This window comes from Mus musculus, chromosome 12 (assembly GCF_000001635.26).
Source record: "Mus musculus strain C57BL/6J chromosome 12, GRCm38.p6 C57BL/6J".
Lineage (NCBI taxonomy): Eukaryota > Metazoa > Chordata > Mammalia > Rodentia > Muridae > Mus > Mus musculus.
The window spans coordinates 35,922,870-35,949,810 of record NC_000078.6 but is presented as its reverse complement, the minus strand read 5'-3'; the positions used below and the strand labels follow the sequence as shown (position 1 = coordinate 35,949,810).

General features: G+C 39.0%; 1 protein-coding gene across 3 annotated transcripts; it reads right to left on the bottom strand.

The window, feature by feature from the left end:
* Positions 1-73: 73 nt before the first annotated feature.
* On the bottom strand, positions 74-24,190 carry Agr3 (anterior gradient 3). 3 transcript variants are annotated; one of them, NM_207531.3, is made up of 8 exons: positions 24,084-24,190; positions 21,416-21,551; positions 15,366-15,429; positions 2,860-2,912; positions 2,219-2,295; positions 1,957-2,020; positions 1,460-1,543; positions 81-314 (listed from the first exon to the last, which is right to left on the bottom strand). In NM_207531.3, exons 2-8 carry the CDS (start codon positions 21,519-21,521, stop codon positions 265-267), a joined length of 498 nt encoding a protein of 165 aa, NP_997414.2. In that variant the 5' UTR covers positions 21,522-21,551; positions 24,084-24,190; the 3' UTR covers positions 81-264. The 3 variants fall into 3 exon arrangements, with proteins under 3 accessions (XP_006515205.1, XP_006515206.1, NP_997414.2); XM_006515142.4 differs by lacking the exons at positions 15,366-15,429; positions 21,416-21,551; positions 24,084-24,190 and adding an exon at positions 8,257-8,348 and having other exon boundaries at positions 74-314; XM_006515143.1 differs by lacking the exons at positions 15,366-15,429; positions 21,416-21,551; positions 24,084-24,190 and adding an exon at positions 5,141-5,192 and having other exon boundaries at positions 74-314.
* Between the last annotated feature and the right edge of the window lie 2,751 nt (positions 24,191-26,941).

The window sequence follows — 26,941 nt, the reverse complement described above, 5'->3', positions numbered from 1 at the left end:
ATGAGGCAGGGGAGATATTGGATATACAAAGCATAGCAACTCTGAGCTCGTGGCAAACTGTCTTTGCTACAGATCCAGGTAAACCACAGAGTTTAACATTTATTAAAATATAATTTTACCTTCATAAACTATCACAGACATGTCACAAAGCCAAATAGTGATGTTATAAAAATCCATGGACTTGCACATTTGGTATTTGTTAGTGAACCAGATGTTTGTACCACATGTTTGACCTCTTCGAGTGGAAGCATCTTTCCATATTCCTTACAACTCTGACTGGATAAGTCTTAGTGCTTTCTTCATGTTGTCTACCACTGAAATAAGAATAAACAAATATTGTGCTCTTAGTAAATGAAACTAGTAAATGTTAGAACTTAAATGATAATAAATAAAATTAGATTGCTTACATTTTTGTATTAGTTGGCTCATTAACATACTATATTAATAAGCTAAATGAATATTTGTAAATTTATGGATTATGTCCATCAGAAGTGGCTCATCAAATTCATTGAGAATAAGCAACTAATTTATTAAAGGATCTTTGAGTGTTTTCTTTTTTTTATTTGTTTTTTTAATTTTTTATTTATTATTTTCTTTATATACATTTCAAATGCTATCCCAAAAGTTCCCTATACCCTCCCCCCTCCCTGCTCCCTTACCCACCCACTCCCACTTCTTGGCCCTGGTGTTCCCCTGTACTGGGTCATATAGAGTTTGCAAAACCAAGGGGCCTCTCTTCCCAATGATGGCTGACTAGGCCATCTTCTGCAACATATGCAGCTAGAGATGAGCTCTGGGGGTACTGGTTAGTTCATATTGTTCCACCTATAGAGTTGCAGAACCCTTCAGCTCCTTGAGTACTTTCTCTAGCTCCTCCATTGGCGGCCCTGTGTTCCATCCAATAGCTGACTATGAGCATCCACTTCTGTGTTTGCCAGGCCCCGGCATAGTCTCACAAGAGACAGCTTGCAAAACACATGAAACTCAAGAAGAACGAAGACCAAAGTGTGGACACTTCGCCTCTTCTTAGAATTGGGAACAAAACACCCATGGAAGGAGTTACAGAGAAAAAATTTGAAGTTGAGATGAAAGGATGGACCATCTAGAGACTGCTGCACCTGGGGATCCATCCCATAATCAGCCTCCAAACACAGAGTGTTTTCTTTTTAATGAGCTATTGAATTAATCCAGTATTGCTGGATCTGAGACCAATACCATCTTCTTAAATATGACTGATAGTAACTGTTATTAAAAATAGTTAGTCTTAAGTAAATTTTGTACCTCACTATTTATAGGCATTTAAGAAAAACAAAATCATCATTATTGTCATCTGAGAAAAAATCATATTGGGTCTTTGACTAGGAGGAAGCATTATGTCTCCTAATGTTTGTGTCTTTTTCAGTGTGTCAGAGTCAGCTATCACCACTGACCAATGTAATTTTTGATGTAATTTACTCACACATGGGTAAGTCCTGGGGTTCATACGTGTATAGTCTGTTAGAGTATCTTCCAGTTATATCAGCCCTGACAGTCAAAGAAGGGTCTGTCAAAAACAACACACAGCAAAGTCATTCAAACATTACTTAACATGGTCTTAAACTTGTTTCTTCTCTCCACTCTAAGACAAAGGTCAGGAAAATGATAAGCAAAGTCAGTTTTCATCACATGAATTCATGGATTAGCCTTCAGTCCTTTTAGAGAGACATGGTTCTACTTTGTGGTATTGTATTAAAGGTGCATGGTTAAGTTGATTTAAGAACATAAATTCTTTTTAAATGTTTAAAATTTGTTAGCAACATAGTACATTTTGGTGTAGATCTAACAAGAGCATAATGTTATTGATTGGGTTAGAAATGGCTCCCCTTTTAAAAGAACAGTGCTTAAGTTTGAATCTTAAAGCAAATAAAAACAAGCTAAGGTTGCTATTGACTTAGCAAACCTGATATGGACACGTACCAACAAACATGATCCTGGGCACGTACTGCCCATCAGGTGACAAGTTCTTGTCCGTGGTCTCATGCTAGCAGAAGATGAAATAAATGAATGTCATTGGATTATGTAGCATTCTTTATGGAAGCTAAATTTCCAGAAAATTATACATTAGAGTTTTAAAATTCTGTAGTAACTAATATTTGACCCTAAATATTTAGAGAAAAAAAAAGAGTTCAACGTTTCTATAAAGTTATGACATTAAGACAACATTGTTGGGATCATGTACCATGAGATTCAGCATGATGAAGTCATTTTGTGCCATTTCTTGTATTTCTTCATTTTTGGCAAATTCCTTTTTTAGTGCTGTGAAAGAGAAGGAAATGTCATTTTACCTAACTTTGATATTACAATGACATTACATTGTTTTCTATAATTGTGTCAATGGCATGGGTGTAAATGGTTGTTGTCCTTTTACTACTTAGTCTATCATTGGGAAGCGATGAGCTAGAGTTTGCTTGTGGAGATGTCAACAGACATTAACGAACACAGTAGTTTTATAATTTACATTACGTAGTAACTCATTGGTTAGGAAATTTTATGTCAGCAAATTTTCCATTCATTTTTATTTCTAAGAAGTTGATATCACATTTCAAACAGCATATCATAATTTCAGCAGATTTGAATAACCATTATAATCTTTTGTCTGGTTTGTGCCTCACTACTTAGCCCATAATCTTTCTGCTGCAATTACTAGAGGGTGCCCATAGGTGGCTCTTTCTTGGTCTTTAAGCATCTTGGTAGAATGGTGGTACTTTAGGAATTACATTTTTTAAATGTTATTTTTCTAGGTTCCTTCCTAATTATTCTCCCCAGCTAACTTCTATCTTATGTTTGGACAGACAGTAAGCTCCCAGGAGCTAAAGTTACCTTGACAGTACTGACAGTCCTCCAGGTGGTGAATAACCATCAGTGGTTTGTTACTAAACAGAGAAAGCATAAAGTGAAGTTTCGTGATTAGTGCTGAATTGTGATTATAAAATGGAATTATATTTAAAGTTTTAGTACTATTGAGAAGACTTAAATAAATACCTTAGGCTCATACTTCATGGCAATGTGACCTATAGTAGGTAGTGTCATTTGGTATATGGCCACAGAACACACCATGTACAATATTATAAGTGTCAGCTCACAGGCTGCATAGCATCCTGAATCAGATTGTCGATGTGGGGTACAGGAAGCACAGCTTAAAGTGGCAGGTGGCACTTAGGTCTACTATAGTATGTACAGATAATTAGAAAACCATGTTATCTCCAGGACTTATATAACCAACAGTTATTTCTAATGAAACCATGATATATAATTTCAGGAGAGTCAACTTAAAATATTCTTCGTTTTTCATTTAAGTTTTTACAAAATAGGCATATTTGATCAGTTTCATATCATTTTATTCATGTGTCAAACTAAATTTATAAATAAATCAGAGTCTCTTGTTAAATTTTTTCAGGATAATTTTGATTTTAACTCTAAATAAAGTTGTAATACTAAGTGACTTCCAAATTCTAGTCTAAAAGTAAAATGAGAATAGTAATTGTAGAAGGGATAAAATGATTATGGTGTGGATATTTTCATGGTTTGTGTTTCATCCTTTTCCCAAAGGTTCTTGTGGTAGGAGTAAGGTCCCCAGTGGGATGATGAGGCAGTGGAAACTCTAAGGATAGAAGATGGTTAGATAATGGCTGTGTCCTCAAGAATATGTCACTGTGTCTCCTGGAAGACAATCTGGTGTCCTGGGACTGGATCACTTCCCAGGAGGATGCTTTGCTGTGAGGTTGGAATCTTCTAATCCCTTTTGCACACAATCATATCCTGGGACGCCATTTGCCATGAGGCCTCATCAGAGCTGGGCAAATATTGATGTCTATGCTCTTGAACTTCTGGAGCCAAGTAAACCTCTTTGGTTTACAAATTATTCAGCTTCATGTATTTATACTATACAACTATAACTAACAATACAAAACTGACTAAGAAAGACATATTGGATGCTTTTTCAAATATAGCTTTAATCCTAAGATAATTATAGACATCAAAAGATAAGTTTTAGAGTCATGCTTATTCAACAACAAAATTTTTTTATATCAATAAATTCTCAATTCACAAGATGCCCACACAATAATTTCATAGCCAATTGATAATGATACAAGTTGCCCACCTAGATTAGACAAATTATCCCAATTATTCTATCCTTTTATTATATCCATATAATATTATATTCATAGCTACCTGTGGCTATTTAAAGCCACACGGAATCTGGAGCATCTTCTTCTTCCTCCACCTTCCTTCCTCTCTCTCTGCTCTCTCTTCCTGTTCCTCTAACTCTTAGCTCTGCCTTTCTTTTCCCTGGCCAATCACAGGATTCTTGTTGTGTTAATATTTAAATTAATTGGGGCAAAATTTTGCTACATTTCTCTGCTAGATTGCCCTTTGGGGAATTATTGACTTGTCATGGGGTTCTTTGCTAATTCTCAAAGAACATGAATCAAAATACTCCGTTCTCTTGTCCCATAATTACAGTATCCAGTTACTTCTCATGAGCTGTTGATAAAAGGAAATCTGTTGAATGACTGCTCATTGGGTGGCCTTGGAAGATTTAAATTGTCCCTTGAAGCACGGCTCATGAAAGTGGTCTATGCTGAAGTGATGTAGGTGGCAGAGGACAGGTGAACAAAAATTTTTATGTATTAATATTCATTAATTTTGTGATGCTGATAATCTATGTTTGAACGGGCTAGGCAAGCACTCTCCTAGTTGGCTGAATTCCTGGGCAGCATAAATTTTTTTCAAAATCAATTACAAAATATAATTATATAAATTCAGTGGTTGCAAACCACTGAAAAATGCTGTAACCAGCATTGGTTTTCAGTCTCAGTAGAGGTTAAATACAAACTTCATTTACTTTTCAAACTTTAAAAGAACATTTTGGATCCAGGTGGTAGTGGTACACACCTTTAATCCCAGCACTTGGGAGGTAGAAGCAGGCAGATCTCTGAGTTCTGAGATCTCTGAGGCCAGCCTGATTTACAGAGTGAGTTCCATGACTGCCCAGACTACACAGAGAAACTTTGTCTTGAAAAATGAAAAACAACAACAACAAAACCAACAATAAAAGTAACAAAAAAAGTACATTTTGGATAAAACTCTTCCAAATTACCTTTAGGATTTATGGGAAAATGAGAGGGCTGTCATTCACCAGCATCAGGCGTTGGGAAAAGTGCAGATTGGAGCTATGAGGAACGAAGTGTTATACACACTTCTTATGAATAGCATGCTAAGACTAAAGGTATTCAATGAGGCTTTCACTCGCAGGACAAACTAGATTCAGCCCTCCTGAGCCTAAGATGTTTAATGATGCTCTCACAGGCAGGTCTACACTCAGCCATGTAAACATCAGCCAAGGACGTTTTCTATTAGATGGCTCTTTTGACTGAGCTCAGTGGAGAAACACAGTCAGGGGCATGGGCTTCCCTGCTCTCCTGACTGGCCACCACTTCTTCCCAGGGTCTTCAAGACCTCTGGAAAGGGGCAGCCATGCTTATGGAGGTTTGAGGAAAGTCTCAGGACATTGACTCCAGCATCAGACTGCAGTAATTAGAATACAAGGAAATGTCACTCACAACAGTTTTCACACGAGCAGTTATTCCACTTAAAGAAAAGGACAGAGACAATGGCAGAAATTGGAGTAGCGACAGTCTAAAGCAAAGGCTTTGAGTTGAGTTTTGCTGTGGTTTTTTTCAGCTGAGGGGAGTAAGTACCTGAGTGTTGGTGGCAGTACTTTCATTTTTAGTGCCTCACCCTTCCAATATCACATAGAATTAGGTAAAAGTGGTCTGTGAGGAAGAAGAGAGTGCTTGTGTCCCAAACACAACTTCATCTGTGAACCCCCAAATGTGAGTTTAGTGTCAATTTTACATTACAGGATACTATATATTTTATTTTTCAAAATTTATAGTAAAAATCTGTTCTAAGAACACACGACTCTCTAGCCTATGTCAACTTTTCTAATAGAAAATCACTAATTGAGGGTTTTTTGTTTTGTTTTGTTTTTTTTTTTGTTTTGTTTTGTTTTAGTTTTTGTTTTTTTGGTTTTTTCCAGACAGGTTTTCTCTGTGTATCCATGCCTGTCCTGGAACTCACTCTGTAGACTAGGCTGGCCTCGAACTCAGAAATCCATCTGCCTCTGGCTACCAAGTTCTGAGATTCAAGGTGTAGGGGAGTGGGGTTGGGGGAGGGTATGGGGGACTTGGGATAGCATTGGACATGTAATTGAGGGAAATACCTAATACAAATATTAAAAAAGAAAAAAAGAAAAAAGAAACTTTAACCTCAGGACTAAAATGATCAGTAGGAGAAAAAAAAAAAAAAAAAAAAGGTCTGGCAGTTTTAGAGGTTTAGCCCATTATCGTGCTTGGTGGCATGCAACCATTCATGGTGCTGGAGAGTTGTTAAGAATTCTATATCCTGGTCCACAGGCAGCAGGAAGAGAGAGACACTGGTCCTAGCTTGAGCTTTTAAAACTCGAAGCCCACCCCACTCCCCACCCCCCAGTGATATACTTCCTCTAACAAGGCCACACCTACACCAACAAGGTCACATGTCTTCATCCTTTCAAATAGTGGCACTCTATTTGATAGGATAGAGCCTATGGGGGCCATTTTCATTCAAACCACCACAAAGGATATGACTTATAGTTTTCTTGTAGTGTTCACCTGACTTTGTTACTAGGGTGATTACACCCTTATTAAAGGAATTGAAATATATTGTTTTCTTTGATTTTTAGATGAATTTCAGGAGGATGAGTATTAGTTCTTTAATAGTTTAGAAGGCACCAGGCAATGTTAGCACACAGCTGTAAAACCAGCATCTGGAGTTCTGAGGGAGGAGCATCATTTGAGGCCAGTATTTGGGATGTAGAAGATACTGTTTCAAAACTAAACAAAAAATTTAGAAGTTGGTTAAACCTTGCAGTTAAGCATCAGGTAGATGGAAGACGTTTGTTTATTTATTTATTCATTTATTTATGTGAGACATGGTTTATCTTGGTTGTCCTGGAACTTGTTCTATAGACCAGGTTAGTCTCAAACTCATAGAAATCCACATGACTGCATCTTCCAAGTGCTGGGGTTAAAGGTGTGTACTATCAATGTCTAGTAATGGAAGACTTTTGAAATTCTTTTAAAATTCTGAATAAAATTTCAGTGGTCTGTTTAAATTTTCTATTAATGGGTCAATCTTGACAGTTTTATGTATATAGGAATTTATGTTTTTCTTAGTATGTCTAATTTATTGACTTAAAAGTTTTAAAAATAGTCTTTTGATCCATCTTTTTCCTTTGGTTATTTTTTCTTGGTTTTACTTTTATTTACATGTATGTGCATATATTTGTAGGTATGCAGGTACCTAGGAAGGCCACAGAGGCCTTGGATCTCATAGAGCTAGAGTTACATGCACATGGTTGCTGGAAATTGAACTCTGGTTCTCTGGAAGAACAGAAGTACTCTTACTCACTGATTCATCTCTCCATCCCTGTAATGTCACTTGTAATTTCTCCTTCTCATTTGTGATTTTATTAGAATTCTTTATTTTTCTTTGCTGGTATATTTACTGGTATGTTGGTCTTTATCTCTTCAAAAAGAAAGAATGAAAGGAAGGAAGGGAGGAAGGGAGGGAGGGAGGGAGGAAGGGAAGAAGGGAGGTAGGGAAGAAGGGAGGAAGGGAGGAAGGGAGGAAGAAAGAAATAGTGAAAGAAAGAGAGGAAGAAAGAGAGAAAAGAAAGAGAAGCAGCTTTTATTTGTATGATCCTGTCCATTATTTTCTTAGGGTTTTAAATATTTCCTTTCTAAGAATAATTTTGAATTTACTTTCTTTCCATTTTGTGGAATGAAGGGAGTTTTAAGGTATAATACTAGATTATTTGAAACTTTCTTCTTTCAAGTAAAACATAAGATAAATATATTTGTTGTAAAAGTATATCACTAAAGGTATTGATTCAGAAAATTTGCCTCTTTGATATATTTATAGTGCATTGCCTAAGTTTTAGTATGTTGACTTTCCTCTCATTTTCCTCAAAATAATAATAATAATAATAATAATAATAATAATAATAATAATGACAATAATAAAACCTCTTCTGCTTCTCCGCCCATGCCAGATCAGTGGTGCTGATACTCTCCCACACAATACAACTGCCTGTCTCCCTGGAGGTCTGCAGTAACCAAGGACACAGGTGAGACTCCTGCTCAAATAGCTACACTAGTTGGGAACACTCACAGAGCCCAGGCTCCATCTTCCTTCTGGTCTGCTTCTCTATCCTGGCCAGATCTGTAGGCCCAATACCCTCCTACACCCTACAGTCTACCTGCCTCTCAGGAGGTCTTCAGTAACCATGGAGACAACCTGCCTGTCTCCAGGATGGCTACAGTAACCAGGAACACAGCCCTTCTAGTTTGTATCTTCATCTGCAACAGGGGCAGATCCTGGCCCTGGAACCCAAAGCCTGCCTGTTTCACAGGAGGTTCACCCTAACTAGGAACACAGGAGGTCTATCCTAATCAGGGACACAGGAAGCCCTCCCTAACAAGAGACAGCCTCCCAGGAGGCTGATTCTAACCCATGTCACAGAGCTCTACCTGCCTCCAAGGAGGCCTGCTCCAGTCAGAGACACACAGGTCAGTTAACACTAGAGATAACCAGGTGGAGAGAGGCAAGGACAAGAACATAAGCAACAGAAGCCAGTGCAATTTTGCACCATCAGAACCCAGTTCTCTAACCAAAGCAAGCCCTGGATACTCTAAAACACCTGAAAAGAAAGATTCTGCTATAAAATCCTATCTCATCAAGATGATAGAGGCCTTTAAGGAGGATATAAATAATTCCCTTAAAGAAATACAGGAAAACAGGTAGAAGCCCTTAAGGAAGAAACAAATCAATCCCTTAAAGAAATACAGGAAAATGCAATCAAGCAGGTGAAGGAATTGAATAAAACAATGCAAATCATAAAAATGGAAATAGAAACAATAAAGAAAACACAAAGGGAGGCAACCCTGGAGATGGGCATCTTAGGAAAGAGATCAGGAGCTACCTATGCAAGCATTACCAACAGAAAATAGAAGAGAGAATCTCAGGCATAGAAGTTACCATAGAAGATACTAACACATTGATCAAAGAAAATACAAAATGTAAAAAGCTCCTAACCCAAAATATCTAGGAAATTCAAGATACAATGAAAAGATCAAACCTAAGAATAATAGGAGTAAAAGAGGGTGAAGAATACCAGCTCAAAGGGCCAGGAAACATCTTTAACAATATCATAGAAGAAAACTTCCCTAACCTAAAGAGAGAGATGGCCATAAAGGTACAAGAAACCTACAGAACACCAAATAGATTGGACCAGAAAAGAAATTCCTCTTGTCACATAATAATCAAAACACTAAATGCACAGAACAAAGAAAGAATATTAAAGGCTGTAAAGGAAAAAGGGCTAAGTAACATAAAGGCAGACCTATCAGAGTTACACCAGACTTCTTAACAGAGACTCTAAAAGTCAGAAGATCCTAGGCAGATGTCATACAGACCCTAAGAGGACACAAATGCCAGTCCAGGGTGCTATAGCCAATAAAACTCTCAATTACCATAGATGGAGAAACCAAGATATTCCATGACAAAACCAAATTTAAACAATATCTTTCTACTAGTCCAGCCATGCAGAAGATAATGGAAGGAGAACTCCAACACAAGAAGGGTAACTCTACCCACAAAACATAAGAAATTAAACATCTCACAGCAAACTCAAAAGAAGAGAATCACACACACATAATACCACCTACACAACAAAAATAACAAGAACTAACAATCATCTGTCTTTAAAATCTCTCAATATCAGTGGACTCAATTCCCCAATAAAAAGACACAGATTAACAGACTGGATGTGTAAACAGGGTCCAGCATTTTGCCACATACTTGAAACACACCTCAGTGACAAAAACAGACTCTACCGCAGAGTTAAGGACTGGAAAAAAGTTTTCTAAGCAAATGGTCCCAAGAAACAAGCTGGAGTTGCCGTTCTAACATTCAATAAAATAGACTTTCAACCAAAAGTTATAAAGCCAGATGGTGATATTCATCAAAGATTGTCATATTCATCAAAGGAAAATTCCACCAAGAGGAAGTATCAATTCTGAATATCTATGCCCCAAGTTCAAGGGCACCCACATTCATAAAAGAAACTTTACTAAAGTTCAAAACACATTGAACCTCACACAAAAATATTGGGAGATTTTAAAACCCCACTCTCACCAATGGCTAGTTCATTGAAACAGAAACGAAACAGAGGTACAGTGGAACTAACAGAAGTTGTGAACCAAATGGATTTAACAGATATCTACAGAACATTTCACCCCCAAATAAGAGAATAATGCAAATAATACAAATAATAAAAAAGACAATGATACAAAGAATCAACGAAACCAAGATCTGGTTCTATGAGAAAATCAACAAGCTATAGAAACCCTTAGCCAAACTAACTAAAGGGAACAGAGACAGTATCCAAATTAACAAAATCAGAAATTAAAAGAAAGACATAACAACAGAAACTGAGGAAATAAAAAAAAAATCAGATCTTACTACAAAAGCCTATACTCAACAAAACTGAAAAATCTAGATGGAATAGATGATTTTCTAGACAGATACCACCTACCAAAGTTAGATTAAGATCAGGCAAACTATCTAATCAGTCCCATAACTCCTAAAGAAATAGAAGTAGTCATTAAAAACCTCCCAACCCAAAAGAGGCCAGGGCCAGATGGTTTTAGTGCAGAATTCTACCTGACCTTTGAAGAAGAGCTAATACTAATACCCCTCAAAGTATTCCACAAAAATAGAAACAGAAGCAACACTATCTAATTCATTTTATGAAGTCACTGTTACTTTGATACCTAAACAACACAAAGACCCACCAAGGAAAGAGAACTTCAGGCCAATTTCATTTATGAATATTGAGGCAAAAAATACTCAATAAAATTCTCTCAAACTGAATCCAAGAACACATCAAAGCCATCATTTACCATGATGAAGTAGGTTTCATTCCAGGGCTGCAGGGATGGTTCAATATATGAAAACCCATCAACATAATATACTGTATAAGAGAACTCAAGGGAAAAGTCACATGATCACCTCATTAGATGCTAAGAAAGTCTTTGAGAAAATACAACACCCCTTCTTAAGGTCTTGGAGAGATCAGGAATTTATGACATAATCAGGATCAGAATTTATGACATAAACCTAAACATAGTAAAAGCAATATATAGCAAACCAACATCAAATTAAATGGAAAGAAACTAGAAACAATCCCACTAAAATCAGGAAGAAGTCAAGGCTGCCTACTCTCTTCCTATTTGTTCAACATAGTACTTGAAGTGCTAGCAAGAACAATTAGACAACAAAAGGAGAGCAAGAGGACATAAATTGCAAAGGTAGAAGTCAAAGTATCACTATTTGCAGATGATATGATACTAAACATAAATGACCCCCAAGATTCCACCAGAGAATTCCTACAGCTGATAAACAAGTTCATCAAAGTGGCAGGATATAAAATTAACTCAAACAAATCAGCAGCCTTCCTTTATACAAATGATAAACAGGCTGAGAAAGAAATTGGGGAAACAACACCCTTCACAGTAACTACAAATACCAGAAAATATCTTGGTGCAGCTCTTACCAAGTAAGTCAAAGATCTGTATGACAAGAACTACAAATCCCTGAAGAAAGAGATCGAAGAAGACCAACCCATGCTCATGGGTTGGTAGATAAGCAGTGAAAGTGGCCATCTTATCAAAAGTGATCTACAGATTCAATCTAGTCCGTATCAAAATTCCAGCACAATTCTTCACAGGCATGGAAAGAGCAATTTTCACTTAATATGGAAAAACAAAAATCCAAAATAACCCAAACAATTCTCAACAATAAAATATCTTCTGGGAGAATCACCATCCATGACCTTAAATTGTACTACAAAACAATAGTGATAAAGGCTGAATGGTATTACGACAGAGTCAGACAGGTTAATTAGTGGAATAGAATTGAAGTCTCAGAAATAAGTCCACACACCTATGGACACTTGATCTTTGACAAAGAAGCCAAAACATACAGTGGAAAAAGTAAAGCATCTTCAACAAATGGTGCAGGTCTAATTGGTGGTCTGCATGTAGAAGAATGAGAATAGTTCTATATTTATTATAGTGTACAAAGCTCAAGTCCAAGTAGATCAAAGACCTCAACACAAAATCTGATACACTGGATCTAATAGAAGAGAAAATGGGTAAGAGTCTTGAACTCATTGACACAGGGGGAAATTTCCTGAGCAGAAGAGCAATGGCTTATGCTCTAAGATCACTAATTGATAAATTGATAAATGAGACCTCATGTAACATCAATAGGACAAATTGGCAACCTACAGATTGGGAAAAAAACTTCACTAACCCTACATCTGATAGAAGCCTAATATCCAAAATATATAAAGAACGCAAGAAGTCAACTTCCAAAAAACTAAACAACTCAATTAAAAATGGGGTACAGAGGTAAACAGAGAATTCACAATAGAAGAACCTCGAATGGTGAGAATGTTAAATGTCCTTAGTGATAAGGGAACTGCAAATCAAATTGACCCTGAGATTCTACTTCACACCAATCAGAATGGCTAAGATGAAAATCTCAGGTGACACCTCATGCTGGCAAGGATGTGGAGAAAGAGGAACACTCTTGCATTGCTGGTTGGATTGCAAACTGATACAACCACTCTGGAAATCAACATGGCAGTTCCTCAGAAAATTTGAAATAGTTCTACCTGAAGACCCAGCTATACCATTGTTGAGCATATACCCAAAAGTTGCACCACCATACCACAAGGACAGGTGCTCCACCATGTTCATAGCATCCTTATTTGTAATACCCAGAAGCTGGAAACAATCCAGATGTCCCTAAGCTGAAGAATGGAAGCAGAAAATGTGGCTTATTTACCCAATGGTATACTATTCAGCTATTAAAAATGAGAACATCATAAATTTTGCAGGCAAATGGATGGAACTAGAAATATCCTATGTGAGGCAACTCAGACCCCAAAGGCTCAGGTATTGGGGTGGGCCGGGGGGGGGCAGGAGAGAAGTCCAGAGGGCCAAAAGAATGCATGGAAATAAACAGCATCAGGGTGGGGGGTGGAGGGACCCTCTAGAAAGTACCAGAAACCCAGGAGGTGAGAGATTCAAGGACTTAATGGAAGTGACCTTAGCCAAAATGCCCAACACTGGGGAGAGGGAACTGGAAGAGCCCACCTCCAGTAGAGGGTCAGAGTTACTAACCCACAGTCAAAATTTCTGACCCAGAACTGTTCCTATCTAAAAGAACTGCAGGGACAAAAAATTGGGAAGAGACTGAAGGAAAGGGCGTCCAATGATGGGCCCAACTTGGATCCATCTCATGGGAAGGCACCAAGGCCTGACACTATTACTATGCTATGATGTGCTTACAGACTGACATGGCTGTCCTTTGGGAGGTTCTACTAGCAGCTGTCTGAGACAGACACAGATACTTACACCCAGCCACTGGGCTGAAGTCAGGGACTCTTATGGTTGAATTTGGGGAAGGATTGAAGAAGCTGAAAGGGAGAATGACCCCATAGGAAGACCAGCAGTCTCAACTAATTCAGACCCCAGGAAGCTCCCAGAGACTAAGCTACCAACAGGAACATACACAGGTCAGTTGGAGGCCCCTGGCACATAAATAGCACAGGTCTGTCTGGTCAGACCTTTGTGGGGAAAGATGCCTGTAATCCTAGAGAGACTTGAGGCCCCAGGGAAGGGGAATGCCTGGTGTGTGTGTGTGTGTGTGTGTGTGTGTGTGTGTGTGTGTGTGTGTTTGTGTAAGCTGTGTGTGGTATGTATATGTAGTGCATACACATGAGTGCTTTGTGTTGAATGTGTATGCAGTACATGCACTTGAGTGTGCGGTTGCAAACAACTGTGTAGCGCATGATGAGACCAAAGCCGGATGTCATTGTTAATCTCCATCAATGCTGTACTTTATTTTCTTGAGCAGGTCTCTCAAAGAACCGTATGTGTTCTACTTCATCTAGGCTGGCTGCCCAGTGAGCTCCTGGAATTCACCTGTCTCCACAAAGTCTCACGGATTTCAGACTGGCCTTAAACTTACTCTATAGCCGGGATAACTTTGAACTTCTGGTCCTCTTGCACCTACTTCCAGAGTCCTGCACCATCACCCATTTTATGTGTGACAATGGGATTGAACTCAGAGGGTTTTTCTCACTCGGCTAGCACTCTACTAGGGGGGCTACATCAGCTGCCCTAAATATTGACTTAACAGATTAATTTTTAGTTTTTTCTCATTCTAGAATTTCTAGATTAAATCTTACCCTATCTGAGCAGATAGCTTCAGTGGTCTGAGGCTGGAATTTGTCCGTTCATATTTGGAAATGATATTTTTTCTGTAGTATTTATTCAGTTCTGGAGTTTTTAACTCCATTGTCACTTAATTTCCTGTGTTTTCACTTTAATCTGAGAATTGAAAATGAATATTCTTCAGGTATATGGAAAACTCTCCAGGAGATTTTCTAATCATCAAGAATAAAAGTTACATTTGATCATTGACCAGTACCTGGCACATAGGAGAGGGTGAGAAACTAGTACTTGGATGATTAACTATGAATACGAGCGTGAAATAAAGATCCCCAGGGTGTCTGGCTCACCAGACCTGCTGGAGACTGTTCCTATGAGTCACTTTCTTACGAAGCGTGCACAGTGCTTAGTGAGTGGCACTACCTTATTCATACAACTTATATTTAAAGCTTGCCTGTGTAATCAAGACATTCATATTGGGGGATTTAGAACTTTTATAAATAATGAACCCCACTTGCTATGGTTTGAATGGGAGATGTTCCCTCACAAACTTGATTGCTTGAACAATTGTTCCCAGCTGCTGGTATTACAGTTTTACAAAGTTTAAAAGGTGGAGAGAGTTGGGGCTGGTAGACAGTACTCATGGGATATACCTGACTCTGGTTCTGGCCCCATTCTCTGCTGACTGCCAGCATGGTGGAACCTGCTGCCATGCCTTCTTTACTATGATGGATTCTATGTCTAAGTCCTGACTCAAGATAAATCCTTCCTCCTCAAGTTGCTTCCTGCCAGGTGTCTGGTTACAGTAACGAGAAGAATAGCTAAAACAGCATTGTGATAGCAGTTGTGACTTCACACAGCCTACAATAATGACACAAGAACTGTGGCTTTCTTTCAGAAGCTAACATAACTCTTTCTGGGTTTTCCACGAGGCATGGCAGATGGCATGTGAAGAGAAACTGAGAGGGATTTTACCTTTTGCGAGCATGAAAGAGACCTTCTTCGTAAGTTTGCACCCATGTGATGTCATCTCCCCATCCTGAAGAAGAGACAAATCCTTGTATTATTCCAGGACTATAGGACTTTGACTGAAGAGCAGATGTGAACCTACAAACCTATAATAGCCCCAAAGCTGTTGAGTGCCATGCACTGTAAAAGATAGTAAGTTATATCTGGATACAAAGATGGGATGCCCTATCAAATTGTATGTAGCAGGATTTGGGAGGGCACATCAAAGTTCAAAACCAGCCTCAAACCTATTCAGCACTGATCAGGGCCAGATAGTCGATGGGCGGTGGCTGAGAAGACATCCCTGTTTATGTAAAAGCTCTAGCGTTTAAAATGTACATGAATCAACAGTTATCTTAGCAGACTTCCAAAGAGCTGCCAAGAGCCCTTTCCACTGTACTACCAAGTTCCCCATGAGTCTTGAGAGTCAAAGGACTGCTTCTATGCAATTCTACTTTCACCTTTTTGCTTGAAAAATGTTTAAGGAGGAGAATCATACACACACACACACACACACACACACACACACACACACACAGATTATTCTGGAAACATTCAAAGAGTGAAATACAGGGAAAGAGAAAGCTGTGACTAGAGACAAAATCATTAGCCTTAGAAAGGAGATAGCAGTAGTTGTGAGAATATGCTAGAGATTAAAGAATGAAGCTTTCAAGAAGTATAGGGTATCCAGGAACATTGCCGAGTGTTTAGGATTTGCCCCAGATACAGATGAGAAAGACTGACATGAAATATCTGAGTTAGAGATTCAGGTTTTCCTGTGTGTTAAAATGTCAGAGATTAGAAGCAGAACCATGAACTAAGATACACATGATTCTGTGTTTCTTTTTGTTTCATTTATTTGTTCTTTGATAACAACATTATTGAGATATCAGTCACATATTATTCAACTCACTAATAGAAAATGTATATTATTTGTGGTATATTCCCAGAGCTACACAGCCAACACCACAGTTGATTTTAGTACATTTTTACCACCTCAAAGTAAACTCTTGTTAAAAAAAAACCCTAATTACATTTATTTATCTACTTATTTATGTGTGTTGGGAGGGGGCATAATATGCTCAGCACCAGCGTGGAGGTCTGAGGACATCCTGACAGTGTGAGGATTCTGGGAATGAAGTCCAGGCCACCAGGCTGGTTATGTTATATGTTAGTAGTTAACGACTTTTCTATGGCTTAATATTATTCCATAACATAGAGCCAGGCTTGGGCAGTGAAAGAAGTTGGTATCAGTATGATGGGGTATTGCTGTGGTAGAGCTGATTGCATTGTTTTGGGGAGGATTGTGGAAGGACTTTGGAACTTTGAGTTAGAAAAGCCTTTGATGTTGAGAGCTCAGAGGGCTGTTCTGTGAGAGCTTGGTAGATAAGAATGTTGAGAATGGTGCAGCCAATGGAGGCTTGGCTTGTGGAATTTCAGAGTGATGCAGCAACTCTGTCAGGTTGTGTGTGTGTGTGTGTGTGTGTGTGTGTGTGCATGCATGTGGTGGTCCAGTTAGCTGGGCTGAAGCATCAGTTTTGCTTTGCTGGAATACTCCAAGCTGGTCAGCTGGGGCTGAGAAATTTGCAGGGAAGAGCCCAGCACTGTTGAGGTGAAATCTGAGAAGTGTTTCCTGAGGGTCAGCACACAGAATGTGGCCAAGAATGTATCTTGTGCTGGCAGCCAAAGTTGGTACTATAAAAGTCACCCAAGTGGCACTGGTTTGGAAGGTATGAAGGGGACATGGAGAGAGCTGAGGCATGGCACTGTGAGTGGCTACAAGTGGTCTTTGGTGAAGGTACAGCCTCAGTGACAGTTGAAGGCTCAGGATTGAAAAGCTGCAATGGGCCAGGCAGGAAAGTTGAGGCTTGAAGGTACAGCTCAGTTGCAGCAGAAGACCCCAGCCTTTTTGAGATGCCAGTGCCATGGAATGGCCACTAAGAACATCAGCAGCTGTGGGGTAGAGCCAGCTGGAGAAGAGACAACAAGGTGTACGTGTGGCAGAAGGCAGAACTAGAGAAGTAACCCAAGCCATTTGGAGGAGGAGCCCAGAAGTTTGTGAGTGAATCTGAGATAATTGGACAAGTTATTTACACTTTTGTAGTTGGTTTTTGCTTTGTTCGGGTTGTGATTATGCTATTTCTTCCCTTTTGAAGTGAGAACATATTTAGTTTGTTTTTTATTTTACAGAAGCCCAGAGTTGAGAGACTGAATTTTTAAAGAGATTTTTAGGTTTTAAAAGAGACTACATGTTTTTAAAGAGACTAAGTTCTAAAGTGTTTGAATTTGTAAAGACCACGGGACTTTTACTGTTTGTTCGATGTTTTGTATTACAAGATTGATCTTGGAGATGAACAAGAAGACATAGTTATGGCTTATCAATGATATGTTTGAGTGTCAATTTGGCACGGAATCAATTATTCTTCCTGATTTTATGTCAACTTGACTCAAGCCAGAATTACCAGAAAGCAGGGAACCTCAACTGAGAAAATGGCTCCATAAAGTCCAGCTGTAAGGTATTTTCTTAATTAGATATTGATGAGAGAGTCCCGGTCAATTGTGAGTGGTGTCACCCCTGGGCTGGTAGTCCTAGTTCTATAAACAAGCAGACTGAGCAAGCCAGTAAGCTGCACCCTTCCGTGGCCTCTGCATCAGTTCCTGCCTCCAAGTTCCTGCCCTGCTTGAGTTCCTGTCCTGACTTCCTTCAAGGATGAACAGTACTGTGGAAGTGTGAGCTGAATAAATACTTTTCATTCCCAAGCTTCTTTGATGTTTCATCATAGCAATAGTAACCCTAACTATGACAACCACTTTTTATATACTCATCGCTTGATGTAAATTTTGGGCTGCTTTAACATTTTGACTTTGATGAATAACATTTATACGAACATAAAAGAACAAGTTTGTGAACAGGTATATATTTATATTTATTTGGGGCATATAGGGAGAAGTGAAATTGCTAATTTAAATGGTAACTATATTTTAATTTTCTTTTCTGTTGAGACAGGCTTTTGCTATCCCTGACGCAGGGTGGCCGCAAACTTACAAGTGCTGGGATTAAAGGTGAGTGTCACCACACCTGGCACATATTTTAACTTTCTGAGGAGTAGTTAGTTAAATTGTTCTACAAAATCACTGTGCCAATTTATAGTAAGGGCAAAGTAATAGATATATTTGTTCTGGATCAATACCTTAACATTGGAAAACATCTTTGTTGTTTTGGTCTCCCACCCAGGCCGGACAGAGTCTGCTCAGTAATGGTCCTGAAAGATGATCTGATGTTGCTGTAGAACCTTTCACATTAACCTACTCTAGAAATATGACGGCTGCCCCATGATTACTGTTCTTTCTTTGCTTGTATTTATTTTAGATTTTTACTCTTATCTTATATTTAAATTTGTATTGTCTTGTATATGGGTGTTTTGCTTGCATGTATGCAAGTGTACCACTTATATGCCTTGTGCTCATGGAGGTCAGCATTAGATTCCCTGGAACTGGAGTTATAGATAGCTGTAAACTGCCATGTGGGTGCTGAGATGTGAACCCAGGTTCCCTTGGAAGACCAGTAAGTGCTCTTAACTGCCGCATCATCTCTCCAGCTCCCCTCATCTGTTGTAAATGTCACTCAAATACTAGAGCTTTATCAATGGAATCATTCCAGTTCTTTTTCCTGCTCAGCCTGGTTATATTAAAGGATCATCATCTGTTCCGTTTGAATCCACTAGTCTCTGAGTATACAATGGAAGAATAATATAGCTTCCCAAATAGCCATAGCTCTGCAGGGGGCATATTGTGTGTCATAACTGTCTTCATTCAGTCTAGGTCATAATCACAATGGGGCAAATGTGACAGAATTTAAATTCTCTTCCAGGTCTGGCTATTGTTTTGTCTCTAGCTATGGCTTTCTGTGAATGATTTTAGTCACTCATCAGCTATGCATTTACTGAGTATTTGTTCTATTCTAGGCTCTTGAATGGGCTGCCAGACGTTCTTTTGTTTCATAGCCCATGCTGGACTTGAACTCACAAAGTGAGCGCTGGAAAGCACTTTAGGCGAGCACCATCATGCCAAGCTGCAGTTCTCACGTGAAAAGGATGCTGGGAAATGTTTTGGTCACAAAACACTTGTGTGTGTGTGTGTATTTTTTTTTTAACCGCTTATTTCTTTTCCTCGCTAATCTTATGTTTTCTTCCAATTGGTTTCTGGCCTTAACTGTTTGGAACTGTTCTTTGCTTTATGGGACTGCACTGCTCACATTGTACTCTGACTCCTTCCACCTCCTCCTGCCTTTTATCCTTACTTTCCCAGCCCTTTCTAACATAGAACTAGATAGCCAGAGGGTTAGCAAATATAAGCCAATCCCCAGTAGAGTGACTCTCAGCATTAGTGGTCTTTTTCTCTATTAAAGCAGTATCTTAATAGCTGAACCAAGTTGTTCAAAGTAAGCCATACATACTTCAATTTGTTTTCATAAAGTTTGTCATAAAGGGGGCCATAAAGATGGCATAGCAGGTAAAGGCTCCTACTACCAAAACGGATGACTTGAGTTTGATCCCTGGAACCCAAACTGGGGGGGAGGGGGGGAGGAGAGAACAGAATTCAGCAAGTTGTCTCCTGACCTCAGCACATAAATAAATACATGTAGTAAAACTTTGCTGCAGAGTTTTAGAGCAACACTTGAGTAGGCTCACAAGATACTGATGTCTTATATATCAACTATAGCAATGCCACCCAGCTGGACTGTGGAAGGATTTGAACAACAATTAGTGGCTTGGCCTTGGGTGGTTTAAAGGTACTAAGCTATTTATTTTATAACTATCATCTTCATTTGGAGAGCTATGTGATAAATTATATCCAGGGAAGTATTTTTGCCCTTTATTTATTTTGTAGTATACATTGCCTTTCTAGACATATAGATTGTGATTGCTAAGCTAACTAATTGATTGAATTAATTGACTTTGGTAAACAATAATGGACACATAGCTGGTGGTCTATAAATGGGAAGAAATGAATGGCGTGGAAGTCAGTCTGCTTTAGCATTTTGGTTACCCTGCGGTACCACTGCACTGTTCACTCTGCTCAAAGCACTGTTTCAAAGAGTGGCCAAACACTATGTGGTTATCCTGCTTATTTGAATTTATCATGCTGGGGCAAATAATTCTCTGCATTTACCATTTCCCTGGAAACAACTCTGAAATCTGTTCTTTTTCATCCTTTTGGATATGAAGATTTATTTTTTCCCTAGTCCAAAGTAAAACTATAAGTATAAAAAGCTGGAAGTTTTTCTGAAGCCAAAGCCAAATGCAGATGTCTAAAGTCAGTGCACCTGTTTATTAGAGTCCTAAGAAAGACTTGGTAATCCAATGATATCAGGAAGTGAGAGAGAGCATGATTTCCTGGGTAGCTTGTATAAGATAATATTATTTTCTTGCCTTACATAGGGGCCTGGGAATTTGAGCAAACTTTGCACAATCTTAAATTGCTTTCAGGACAACACTATGGCATCAAAAAGCCTTTTTCTAAGATTCTGATAATCAAAGCTATACACATCAACCAGTTCTTTACAACATATCCAAAAATCATTCAAATCATTTTTTTAATTGAGCCAGGCAGAGTGGTTAGGAGACATAGGCAGGCACATCTCTATGAGTTTGAGGCCAGCCTGGTGTACATGAGTTCCAAGCCAGCCAAGACTACATGGAGAGACCCTGTTTCAAAACCAAAACCAAAACCCCAACCCCCAAGTGGTGTTATTTTTTTTTTTGAAATTTGATTACTTATTGCCTAAAAATCAATGATCCCCTTTAGAAAAGTTTGTTTTAAAGTCATAATTAACAAATATCTAGGCTTTCTTTCATTCTTCTTTCTTTTTTTTTCTTTTTTCTTTTTTCTCTTTTCTTTTTCTTTTCTTTCTTTCTTTTTTTTTTTCCTTATAATCAAACTATAGACAGATACACCAAATATACCGAGAACAGTTGAAATGACTGAGTTTAGGAACTACAATGAGATTATGGTACCTCTTGAGAGTGTCTGAGGAGGTCTCTTTTCTTTTTTGATAGCAATGGCAAGGTTTGAAGAAACCGTGATCAGCAAGAGGCAGAGGGCCAGAGCGGAATGTAGCATCTTATCTTCTATAGAGTCACTCAGAGGCAGCTAGAAGATAATTTTCAGAATCTGGTCATTTTTAGCAGCCAGCTATTTAAAGGTATTTGGACAAACCCGAAGCTGGCAGGTTCACTTTTTTGATTTCACATTAGATAATCTCAGAGGATCATTTAAAAAACATTTAAAAAACCCACTGAACCATCTTAGATGATATTAAGTTTGTGAAGGTTCTGGAAATCCTGACACAGGGTGACATTTGACAGCAGTCTGAGCTCTCCCTGAGGTCACTGTGCTGTGCATAGTCCCATAGTGAAACTCAAACAACATCCTGTTTGTTATCACTTTCAAACTTCATCATGCAGATCAAAGTTGACTATCAGCACCGAGATTCTTTGTTTTTTTCATCTTTCTGGGCCTAATAACTGGGACAACATCTTTAACTCTATAGCAAAGTGAGATTAGATATGAAAACATTTTTTCAGTTACAAATAAGAAGCAAAGCAGACTCTGGACAAGCCTTGATTTTTTTTTTTTTTTTTTTTTTTTTTTTTTGTGCTTTATAGGCACATAGCTCCAACAGTCATTTAAGCTTCTACCCTTTTGATTTAAAACTCTTCTCGTTTAAAAAAAAAAAAAAAGCAAAGTCTTACCACATTACTGAAATGACACATAGGGCTAACAGTAGAAATCAGTGCACAGATATCCTCTGTGCTTGTTCAAGATTTCTTAAAACATTTTGACTGTAGATTTGTGTCATTTGGCAGTGAATCCCACCATAATAATGACATTTCCTAGCCCAAATCTAATCAACAACTGCTTACAGATCCTGCTTGAATGTGGCTATATTCAGCTCCATTGAGAAAATCATGTGGAAAATGGAAAGATTCACAAGACACAATAATTTGGTCCCAGAAAAGCAACAGGTGACTATGATGGTTACTGCAAAATAGCATCTGAGATCTTGTAGGGCAACAGCTCCGTGGAGATTTATAGGCCCTGGTTTCTCTAGATACTTTATTTTTCTTGTTCCTGTATGTTCTCATTTTCAATGATGTCCCTCCTAAATCAATGATGTTTGCCAGCCCAGGTTAGTCTTATTGAAATTACTTCCATCTATAATTGCCAATAGAACCATTTATTGCCTTCTTTGTATGCAGGGTCTAAAAACATGTTAAACAATAACCATGTCTGATAACATATCAGTTTTAGTTCATATAGCTTATTAAGCCATAAAACATTTTAGAATGTCATCTTGTTCTCTTGTGGTTTGGCCATCTTGCACCTGAACAATGAAATGAAAGGGATGGTAGGTTTTTAGCAGGGAACAGGGCAGCCGGGGCTAACAAGGTCAACTTGGGAGGGTCAACTTCATTCAAGCTGCAAGTTGCAGTAGTGATGTCAAAAAATTACCTACAAGAAAGTCTTATCAGCTTCTAGAACCTCTACAAATGAGCTACAGACGGGAAATAAAATTAAAAAAATTCAGAGATTGTCTCTTCATCATCCTTGAGAAGGTCCAAGGATATTTTAGATTCTTTTAGGATCTTAGAAGAAAGAGTTAAGGAAAGCTACTCTGGGGAAAACATTCATAAAGCTCTTGATGCTAGAAACAGTGATGAACAGGTGGAATTTACATCAAGAAAAGAGAGAGAATGTACAAAGCCATAATCTGTGCTATTTTAGGTCAAGTTCACAGTTGTAGATGAACCTAACAATCCCTAATTTCTATTTATTACATATCTGCGTGGTATTGTTAAGCACATTTTTATATTTAAAGTTAAGAAACTTGGTTAGATGTTGCAGAAAGCATACCAACAGTATTCGAAGCAATGTGGCTTGCTTACTGTTTGGGCATCAATGATGCTTCCTCTGGTCCAAGTGTGACTTGCTGAGAGTCCTTAAGGTCTAGTTGGAAGGCCGAGGCATTGGGAAGAATTCAGACGATTCTAACATTACAGCAGCATCAGATGCACCAGCCCGACCCTGTCATCTACCAATAGGCTTCCTTAGTTACCATTGACCAGTTAGCACGTTCGGCTTGCAGTTTTGAAAAGTAAATTGAACACAACCCATTTACTTCAATATTGAAATTTTCTGTATTTTAAAGTAAAACTTTAGGGGTGAGAAAGATGATACAGTGGTTCAAAGTACTGGCTGCTCTTCCGAAAAGGACCTGGGTTCAGTTTCCAACACCCACATGGCAGCTCACACCTCTCAGTTCCCAGAAGATCCAACACCCTCACACATACATACATGCAGGCAAAACACCAGTGCACATGAAATACATGTAAATAAATAAAAACCAAATTATTAAAAAATAAAATAAAACCTTAAAAATACAAGGAGGCATTGTTGTTAGCACCCGGACTATTAAGAGATCATTTTAGAGTAAGTCTAACTTATTCTATTATTAATATGAATTGAGAATAAAACTGTGAAGCCAGCTCAGGAATCCAAGTCAGTAGCAACAACAGAATCATGATTTCATGCTCCTCACTTCTAAGAGTCTCAGTTTTAATAGAAACAAAACGATTATTTAGATACAGCAGAGGTTGAGAGATTGAAGTTTTGCCTGCTTACCTGAGCTGCCCAGCGCTCTTGTTAGAAACGTGTTTTGGATGTTACGCGTTGCGAAGGGGTGTGGATTTATAAGCACACACACCTGACCTACAACTTCACCTGCATAGCAACAAGAGCGCTGTCACCTGTGTGCTCACAAACAGAGGCTTGTCCAAAGAACTTGGTTTCATTCCAGTTCTCATGCCTTGCAGGAGAAAGCGCTCCTCGCTCTAAATTAAGATCACATGTCTTCACAAAATGACACCAAAGACTTCTTTGTGATTTTTTTTTCTCTCCACCTTTTATTTTCCAAGGTAATTGGACATTTGGCTGGATTTCAGCACTGCAAGAAAAAGGAAAGAAAATGGGGGAAAAGTCAGGGGCAAGGGGATGAATGTAGAAACCGTGTGTAGGCCATTGTTCCGAATGGGAGTTCTGGAAGCTTTGTGGATTACACAAAAAGAAAATTGAAATTCTTCAGGGTGACTCAGGTTGCAGGAGTATAATACAGAGCTAAAGAGATCAGGGTTGCTTTCTTTCTTTCCTTCCTTTAGCTGAGAGAGAGAGAGAGAGAGAGAGAGAGAGAGAGAGAGAGAGAGAGAGAGAGAGAGAGAGAGAGAGAGAGAGAGAGATTGATTTTAATTTTTTAATGTTTTGATATCAAAATAGTGATTTGGTTATTCTCTGTAATCCTTCTTGTTTGTTTTTGATATTGCTATATACTATGAATTTATCCAATTTAGTTTTAGAGAATAGTTGTGTCTCACTGACTTGCAGTAAAATTCCTGAAAGCTGCACAATGGGATTTACAGAGTGTGGGCAGGTGAGCTCCCCAGTGCTTCCTGTCCCTCCAGCCTCTTGTAGAATATTTGGGATAGAAGCTTTCAGTTCAGTTCAAGCTCGATGAGGATGTCCTGGAATGGGCAGCTAGCAGGGACAGATGGACACTGGAGGGGGCTAGGGATGGAGGGAGATTAATGGGAGAGATTACTGGAACTGAGGGGCACTTCGAGGACACTGTGAAAACCCAGTGCAGGAGAAACTCCCTGGAATCTAGGAGAGTGATCCTAGTGAAAAATCCTGGCAATGGGGGATTCAGATCCTGAACTGGCCATCTCTATAATCTAGCAAGTCTTCCAGGTAGGAGACATCAACCCAGACACAAAACGTTTGGTCTTCAATTTGTCCTTAGTGCAAGATGAGCTGTGCTGGGTAATGATGGTGCAGAATTTGTGGGAGTGGCTAACAATGACTGGTCCAACTTGAGGTCCACACCAGGAGAGGGGTTCCAGCCCTGATACTGCTTGGAGGACCAGGAACCAAAGGTTGAATAGCCCAGCAACCTAGGATAGAGCCAAACACCACTGGGGGAAAAAAGTCAATGAAATGAATTCTAATAATATTCTGCTATACTCATAGATTGGTCCCTAGCCAAATTGTCTTCAGCTTGGGAGCAGATGCAGAGACCCACAAGCAAACACTAGGCAGAACTTGGGGACTACCCCGTCCCAAAAGAGGGGGAAGAAGGATTGTAGGATTCAGAGGGGTTGAGGGCATCACAAGAACACACCCCACAAAATCAACTAAGCAGGCGTCACAGAGACTGAAGTGACAATCAGAGACCCTATATGGGTCTGAGCTAAGTCCTTGCATGTATGTTATGCTTGTGTAGCTTGGGGTTATTGTGGGACTTCTAAGAGTGGGAATGGATGTGTCTCTCACGTTTTTGTCTGCTCTTGGGACCTTTTCCCCTCCTACTGGATTGCCTCATCCGACTTTGATATGAGTGTTTGTGTTTGGTCTTATTGTAACTTGTTATATGCCATGTTTGGTTGATAAAGGAGAGGCCTGCTCTTTTCTAAAGGGAAACGGAAGAGGAGTGGATCTGAGGGAGAGGGAAGGTAGGGTAAGGGGGTTCTGGGAGGAGTGGAGGGAGGGAAATGGCAGTCAGGATGTATTGAGAAAAGAATTTTCTTTCCCTTTTTCTTTCTTTTTTTTTAAACTTTATTATTTCTTTTTTGATTCTCTGAGCTCTGAGGGAAGGGACCCAATGAAGACCTCCAATTAGACTCTCTTGGTATAATGTCTAGCTGTGGGTCCCTGCATCCACTCCTATCTGCTACTAGAGGAAAGCTCTCTGATGGTAACTAGACAAGACACTGTTCTATGAGTTTAGCAGAATATCATTAGGAATCATTTTATTGATTTTTTTTTAAGACCAGTCCTGTTTGATTTTACCCTGGGTTTCTGAGCTATATATTCTCGATTCCTGGCCATCCAAGCAGCAAGCAGTGTTGCACAGCATTTCCTCTTATGGTGTGGGACTCAAGTTAAATCAGTTATTAGTTGGCCAGTACCACAAGTTTGGTGCCACCATTGCTCCAGCACATCTTGCAGGCAGGACACATTGTTTAAAGGTGTCTAGGTTGGTGTCCAGGGGAGGCTGGTTTTGTTTTGTTTAATTTTGTTTTATTTGTTGTTTTTTTTTTTGTAGCCTGCAGAGTACCTTTCTGCACAAAAGAGTCTAGACCATAGGGGGTGAATGTTCCATGCAGGTACCAAGTCAACCTCTCCACATTCGATGAAATATGCTTTTATCCTTGACAATGGGGTCCCACAGTCCGTTGGTAAAGAGCAACCTCCTCTTCTAACATCAGCCTGGGTTGTTTAAGGATCTCCACTGAACCCTCTTGGCCAACAATACAACCAAATGCAACCTAGTGTGGCTACAAAAGATGCCAAATTGAAACCCAATGGAAACCCTCCTTTTCATTTATCCCTCCTTATTAGGAATCCTCATTAGAATCTCCCTCATAAATTACAGGACGTTTTCAATGCATTAGATTTCCATATCACTCCCCCAATCCACCCCCCCCCCA

Excerpts from the sequence above, each read along its gene's own strand:
- Agr3 (NM_207531.3), bottom strand. The coding sequence starts at position 21,521 with ATGCTACATTCCGCTCTGGCCCTCTGCCTCTTGCTGATCACGGTTTCT. Across the intron at positions 2,913-15,365 it reads CTCTTTCATGCTCGCAAAAG|TAACAAACCACTGATGGTTA; the intron begins GTAAAATCCCTC and ends TTCTCTGTTTAG. Across the intron at positions 1,544-1,956 it reads GCCCAGGATCATGTTTGTTG|ACCCTTCTTTGACTGTCAGG; the intron begins GTACGTGTCCAT and ends TGTTTTTGACAG.